Here is a 7,815-nt window from a genome sequence, read left to right as displayed (position 1 = left end):
TTATTGAACGGTAACTATGTACATTAATGAACTTCTAGGGTACAGTGTGGGGTTTTCACATGCAATCTGAAATACTTCCATCAACTGGTCAACACAGCCTTCATGTCATTTTCTCAGTTATTGCTTTAAAACATTCACATTCTACTCTTAGGAATCCCTTATGTATTTTAGATACGAAGTCCTTACCAGACAGATGCATGGCTTGCAAGTATTTTCTCCCATCTTGTAGGTCTCTTTACTCTGTTTTCCTTTGAACACAATTGTTTCGTTTGTTGTGCCATTTGTCTATTTTCTGCTTTGTTAGAAGTCTAAAAAATCATTACTAAGACCAATGTCAAGGAGTTTCTTTAAGTTTACTTCCAGGCCGTTTGCATTTTAGGTCTTTAAACCATTTGGGGTGCTTTTTGTGTGTGGTCCAATTTTATTCTTTTGCATGTAAAGATCCAGTCTTCCCAGCACCGTTTACTGATGAGCCCCTTCCACCATGGTGTCTGGATGCTCTTGTTCACAAGTAGCTGGCCGTCAATTCACAGGTTTGTTTCTGGTTGTTGTATTCTGTTGCATTAGTCTGTGTCTGTTTTCATGCCGGTACCTAAGTGTTTTTATTCCTATAGCTTTGTAGCAGATTTTTGAGATGGAGTAGTATGATGCCTTCCAGCTTTAGTTTACTACATGGATTACTTTGGCTGTTTGGAGGTCCTCTGTGGTAATTGCCTTATTGTTTTTCTATTTCTGTGAAGACTGTCATTATGTTTTGTTAGGGATTGCATTAAATCTGCAGATCACTTTAGGTAGTATGGGTGTTTGAACAAAATTCTTCCAATCTATGAATACAGTATCTTTCCATTTGTGTCTTCAATTTCTTTCAGCAATGTTTTATAGATTACTTTCAGAAAAAATGTGTCCAGCCATTTTTCTTTTCTGCCACACACTGGAAGACCAAGAGTTGTTTGAGACCATACATTAAATACACAAACAGTAATGAAATCTGATAAGCATGAAAAAAAGGTCCGTGCATACATTCCATGATATCTGACACCACAGATAAGAAAAACAATCCTCAAATAATGTGGCCCAGAGGCTGCTGGTTGGACATGTCTGGCTCTAGATCATTTAACTCTTTGAAATTTATTGTTAAGTTTTTTAATTTAGGTTGCTGTTGTAAATAGGACTGTTCTCTTATTTTGGGATAGTTCATTAAGTGAATAGAAAACCTAGTTGTACGTTTTATGTCCTGAAACATTACTGAAGTCACTTACTCTAGCAGGTTTTTGGAGCCCTTTGTGTTTTCTATATGTAAGATCATCAGGGGTCTCTGGGGGTCTCCAAACTCTTGAGCTGTACAGTAGACCTGGTCTAGTCACTCAGAAGAACTTAGCACTTAGTCCTGGTAAATTAAAGTGGTACAGGAGGAGTGGAAAATGAAATGGCCAGGCTCCAATGCAGAAGAAAGGAATACAGTTTATTTAAACAAAGCATGGAGAAGCATAGACTTTTCCATTGAGATTGGAAAAGGGTCTCTGTCAGGCGTGAGAGGAGACCCTGACCCAAAAACAATACACTGATGTAAGAACTTCATCTTATCTCCCACTACAATTACCTGGAAGAGTTCTTCATTAGTTCCCTGAGGTCCTTAGGTATTCTTGCCTATTTCTTATTGGTCTCAGGTTACCTTAGCTATTGCATGCACCCCAGCTCCCCTTACGTGTTAACAATAATACCTGTTATTTCCAGATAATTGTTTGGTGGTGATAATACTCTTGTGGTATGTGTGACATTTCTGTGTGCTCCATTTGGTAACTGTGACCATTATTGCAACCTAGAAAATGCACTTTGTGGAGAACAGGATGTACTCGATCAACTAATTCAAAAGGTCCCTGAAACTCATTGTTTGCTGCGGGGCCCTTTTTAACTTTCTTGGCTGAAGGCCAAGCTTTTCTCCTACTTCCCCACAGCCCCTCTTTGTTTGTAATCAAGAGTCATGTCTACAAACAGACACTTCTTTCTATCAGATTTGGATGCTTCATGTTTTTTTCTCTTCACTGCTCTGACAATTAGAACTTATGCCCTCTTACCACCTCTGTTGACATCTTTGTCTTGCTACTGATAGTAGAGAAAAGCTTTCAGTTTTTCACCATAGAGCATTACCCTAGCTGTGGACTTGTTGTACGTATGGCCTTTATTGTGTTGAGGTCCATTCCTGCTATTCCTCATTTGGGGGTTTTATCATTAAATGATATTATCATATATTTTGTCGAATATTTTTAAAGCATCTACTGAGATGATCGTAAGACTAAATATTTTGTTTTTGTTTTTGTTTTTTGTAAACAGAGTCTCACTCTGTCACTCAGGCTAGACTAAGTGACATCATCATAGCTAACAGCAACCTCAAACTCCTGGGTACAAGGGATCCTCCTGCCACAACGTCCTGAGTACCTAGGACTGTAGCTGCCTGCATTAATGCATGGCTGCATTTTGTATTTTTTAGTAGAGACACATTCCTCAGGGGATTCTCCCAACTCAGATTCCCAGAATGGTAGGAATACAGGCATGGCTTTGATGAGGGCCCAAAGTGAAAGAAGTCTTTGCAACAAGTGCAGACAGCAGACAGCCTGAATCCTGTTACCAGCAGGTGCAATGCTCGGTGTCTGAAGCAGATGAGGTTCCACCACAGAACTTTTGGCAGGAAACTGTAGATGAATTGGCAACACAGATGTTTAAGATTCAGAAGCCAAATGAAGCCATTTCTGCAGAGAATAGTTCTCCATTAGTGACACTGCTACTATACTATACTGCAGTAGAGACTGAACCCTTGGTTGGCCTTGAGTAGGCAGGTTACCCAGTGACATGAGCTGTCCATCATGAACTGGGTGTGGACTGACCAACCAAATAGCCCACTGTGCAGGCCCACCTGCTCCCATAATCAAAATATAGCGCTTTATATGAGATTTGGCAGGCTGAATGATGACCTCCCAAAGGTGTCCACGTCCTGATCCTCAGAACCCGTGAATATGGTACCTTACGTGGCAAAAGGAACTTGGCAGTTGTGATTAACTTCAGGATCTTGGGGCAGAGAAATTATCCTGGAACATCCAGGTGGGCTCAGTGTAATCACACAAGGACTGTGTAAATGAAAGAAGGAGGCAGGAGGGTGAGAGTCAGAGAAGAGAAGACACTAGCAGACATTAGAATAATGTGGTTGCTGGCTCTGAGGATGGAGAGGTGGGAATCAAGGAATGCAGGAAGCCTGTAGATGCTTGAGAGAATGTAAGAGAACAACAGACAATAGTTCAAGGAGATGCATTTTGGACCTCTGACATCCAGAACTGTTAGATAATGACCCTGTGTAATTCAAGCCTGTAAACTTGTATTATTGATCAGAGTAGCAAAAGAGAGCCCCCACACTGAATATCACCTTTATGATAATTTGAGCTCCACAAACTCAGGGTTTCCTTAAATTTGGTCAGTAATGTATTTCCATGGGCAGGCACGTTGCACAACTCAATAAATAAGCACCCTGTTGATGCTTGGGCAGGGTGGAGTTGAGACCAGGAAGACAATGGCCGATGATCAGAGGAGACCCCATTTCTTTTTTTTTAACTTAGTTATTTCCTTCAATTTTCAAAATCATTAGATACATTATTTCCAAGGAAAATTTATAGGAAATTATAAAGCAAGCAATAATAGAGTTCTTTACAATTAGATCCAATATAAAAATAAATTTCGCATATTGAAAATTTATCAAAATTCCTAATACATTTTGGCAATCTGACAATTTAAAGACACTTTAAAAGTTGCCTCACTGAACTACTATAGACATGTTTGAGAAAAATCCCATCTGAAAGTCTAATATTTCTTCCTTCTAAAGCATTGAAATAATTTATTGGAAAAATCCATGAGCAGTCCATGATCATTTTGATTTTTTTTAGGAGACCCCATTTCTCCTAAAAATGTGTGAAATGTCTGCAGAGAGCCTGATGTACACCTCAGTCCTCGGGAAATCAGCAACAGGCTTCTGAAAGAAAGGACAGTTCCTTTTTCTGTGGGACTGCTGTTGTGACAACCCATGTTGGGGAGGCCCAAGCTTCACCCTGCCCACACCCTGTGCATCTGTCTCTCCTGCAGGCACCCTGGTCTCCTCCATCTACATAGCTGGGGCCAGTAGGAGGAGATGAAATGAACCCCATCCTTACCAGACACCAAGGTGTCTGCCTTGGTGAGATGTGAGGAGGGGCAGGGGAGGCCCTGTCTGGGAGGGATGGCACCTCACAGCCAGGCACTGCTCTAACAGGAGACCCCAGGGACTCGGGAGGCTCCTGTGAAGCAGGGGATGTGCTCAGCCTTCATGGGATAAATCTCTGACAGGGAATTCTCTTCCAGGGTTGAGTCTGGCCTCCAGGATCTGCGTACAAGCAAGTGAGTCTGCTCCACCTGCCTTGGTCCCAAATAGGAAGAAGGGGACACCTGTGGGCAGCTGGAAATGGTAGACACCATCTCTGGGCTGATTGAGAGGGACATCTGAAGGGTCCTGGACTGAGAGCTGGGATCCTAGAGGTGACAAGGTCTTGGGACCCAGCCTCTGATTTCCTTCCAGGGCCCCTCCCCAAACCCACCCTCTGGGCTGAGCCAGAATCTATGATAACTCAGGGTTGCCCAGTGGCCATCTAGTGTGAGGGAATTCTAGGTGCCCCGGAGTACTAACTGGATAAAGAGGGATACTTAGTACCCTGGGACAGACAGAAAGGAGCCTAGGTACAAGGCCAAGTTCAACATCCCATTCATGACAAAGCACCATGAAGGATGATACCACTGTCACTACTATGGCTCTTCTGGGTGGTCAGAGCCCAGTGACCCCCTGAAGCTTATGGTGACAGGTGCGAGGACACTTGGGGGTCCCAGCCTCTGCCCTCTCCCCTCCCTGTTTCCAGGGAGCCCCAGGTGGGAGGGTGGGGTCAGGGAGCAAGGGCTCTGGAGCCCTAGACCCTAAGAATGAGAGACAGTGACACCTGCAGGCCAGGCCAGGACACTGAGGAGTTGACAGGAACCAGCACCTGCAACTCACAGCCTGTCCTTCCCCCCAGGTGTGTCTAGGAAGCCCTCCCTCCTCGCCCTGCAGGGCACTATCCTGACCTATGGACAGAGCCTGATCCTCCAGCTCTGATGTTGGCTACGACAGATTTACTCTGTCCCAGGATGGTGGACGTGTCCTCACTGAGCGCCCTGGCTGGCAGCCCCAGGCTGGGGTGTCTCAGGCCGACTTTCCCCTGGGCCCTGTGTGGGGCTCCAATGCGGGTCATTACAAATGCTGCGGTGGATACAACCACTCGTCAGAATGGTCAGCCCCCAGTGACCCCCTGGATATCCTGATCTCAGGTGAGGAACCCAGCAGGTTCTGTCAGGGACTCAGACTCTGCACAGTCCATGTAGGGGGGGGAGAGAGGGAAGGGGGTGATGGCTGGGAGGAGGTGGGGGTCTCAGGGAAGGAGAGGGATGGAGACACAGAGGTAGGTGGGGAGGGGGAGACTCAGAGACATGGAGACAGGGACACTGAAGGTGTTCAGAGAGAGGCCCAGAGAGGTATCACCTGAGAGAAAGGCAGGAGGCCGCCCTCACCCCTCCTTCCACTCTCTCTAGGACAGCTCTTTTACAGCCCCTCCATCTCAGTGCAGCCAGGCCCCATGGTGGCCTCAGGAGAGGATGTGACCTTTGTGTGCCAGTCACAGAGCCTGACAGACACTTTCTTTCTGGCCAAGGATGGGGCAGTTGATCCCCCACTGAGACTCAGCTCAAAGTCCAGAGCTGGATAGTACCAGGCTGAATTCTCCATGGGTCCTGTGACCTTAGCCCATGGAGGGCAAACACTCCCTCTACCTATTGTCACTGCCCAGTCACCCCCAGGAGCTCATGGTCTTAGGTGAGCACCCCTGACCCTTCCATCTCTGGGCTCAAAGGTCAGCTCAGGGTCTTGCCCCAGGAGAGCCCTGGGATGGGATGGGGTGAGAGGCTCTGAGGGAGGGTCATCCAGGGGGCTCACCCCTCAGAGGGAGGAGGCCAACAGGGTCTTCCAGGTGCCCCACCCCTTCCCCTGTCACCTGCATTGGGAAGACAATAGGCAGGTGCAGGAAGGGTCTTGAGGCCACAGGGCAGATGTAGGGGGAGAGTCTGAGTGAGAGTGGGAGTTCCAGGGGTAGCAGCACCCCTGACACCCTTTCTGTATTAATTCCAAGGACCTACTGTGGTTATCTTGGTTCAGAAAGAGCAGGGTCTCCCCTCCAACAGGGGAGCCCCAGCCCCTCATCCGGTTATTGTCCCTATTCTCAGGACCCTCCCTGCATCCCAGTCCCCATGTCACAGAGAGGGGATATCTCAGCTCCTTAGGAGCCCCCCCCACCTGGGACATCCCCAGGCCCTCCCCTGTTATTGTACTCATTCTCAGGACCCTCTCTGCATCCCAGCCACCCACCCACAGAGGCAAACTCAACAGCTAGTGAGTCCCAGGGGTATCTCAGCTCACTAGGAGCCCAGCCACCCCCCCACCCCCCCGCCAGGGGAGCCTCAGCCCCTCACTCTGTTATTGTTCTTATTCCCAGAATCCTTTCACCCCAGGCCCCCAGCCACAGATCTGACCTCAACAGCTAGTGAGTCTCAGGGGCATCTAGGCTCAGAAAGAGCAGAGTCTCCCCTCCAACAGGGAGCCCCAACCCTTCTCCTGGTTATTGTTGTTATTCCCAGGACCCTCTCTGCACACCAGGCCCCCACCCACAGATCTGACCTCAACAGCTGGTGAGTCTCAGGGATATCTCAATTTATATGTAGAAGAGTCACTCCTCCATCAGGGGAGACCCAGCCCCTCACCCTTGTTGCTCTTATTCCCAGGACCCTTCGTGCACCCCAGCCCCCCACCCACAAATCTGACCTCAACAGCTGGTCAGCCCCTAGGGATATCTTGGCTCAGAAAGAGCACAGTTTCCCCTCCTCCAGGGCAACCTCAGCCTCTCATCCTGTTACTGTCCTTATTCCTACACCCTCTGTACACCCCAGCCCTCCACCCCCAGGGCCCACCTCAGCACCTGGTAGGTCACTGCAGTATCTTGCTTCACAGAGAACAAGACCTCCCCCGGGATAGTTTGGAATCTCTCAGGATCTCCCTCCTCTCAAATGTTCAAGGGTGGGCTGTGTCCAGGAGTCTGAGAGTCAGGCAGAAATGTAGGGGGATCCCAGGCTCCCAAGGGTGCTAAGACTGTCTGGTGAGGATGGAGTGCCTAGGCAGGGGAGAAGTAGGGCCCAGCCTGAGGGAGGGGCCAGCTGCAGTGGGGAGCAGACAGTCCTAGTCCCTCAGTTCCCTGTACTGAACGATGAGGTCAAAGGATCACCCCTTAACCCATGGGGTCAGGCCCCAGAGTAGCAAATGAAGGGTTCTAAGTTGGAGGTTGTAGGCCCAGGGAAGGTAAGGCTGAGTTAAGCCATTGGTTCAGGCTGCTCTGAGAACAGGGACATGGACAACCTCTTCCCAGCTGGGCCTCAGTTTCTCTAGGTGTGAAAGGGACAGACCTGGCCCAGAGGAAAAGCTCCTTCCAGGTCTGGCTCCTGCTGTGACTTTCTGGGAGAGGAGGTCCCAGAGAAGCTTCCAGGAGCAGGCCAGACAGTGTCCTCTCCCATCTGCTACTGTCACATAGGCCCTGTGCAGGGCAGGGAGCAGGGCGGTGTTGCGGGGCATGCAGCTCCACATGTCCTTTTAGCTGAGGGTCAGCTCTGGGGGAGGAAACAGGGCTGGAAGTCAGCCTCAGGGTCACTTCCCAGCTCTGCCACCTCCTG

At 48.5% G+C, this 7,815-nt stretch overlaps 1 protein-coding gene across 1 annotated transcript in view; it reads left to right on the top strand.

Annotated features, from left to right (window-relative positions):
- LOC100961495 (killer cell immunoglobulin-like receptor 3DS1) overlaps positions 1–5,807 on the top strand; it is a 33,363-nt gene extending 27,556 nt beyond the window's left edge. Inside the window, 4 exon segments of the mRNA XM_023507975.1 lie at positions 4,813–4,874; positions 5,082–5,154; positions 5,156–5,373; positions 5,635–5,807. Coding sequence (XP_023363743.1) covers positions 4,813–4,874; positions 5,082–5,154; positions 5,156–5,373; positions 5,635–5,807 — 526 coding nt within the window.
- The last annotated feature ends 2,008 nt before the right edge of the window (positions 5,808–7,815 follow it).

The sequence above is a fragment of the Otolemur garnettii genome, unplaced genomic scaffold (assembly GCF_000181295.1).
Source record: "Otolemur garnettii isolate 467f Iridium unplaced genomic scaffold, OtoGar3 scaffold00212, whole genome shotgun sequence".
In the NCBI taxonomy this organism is placed as follows: Eukaryota; Metazoa; Chordata; class Mammalia; order Primates; family Galagidae; genus Otolemur; species Otolemur garnettii.
This window is presented reverse-complemented; position numbering and strand designations above follow the sequence as displayed.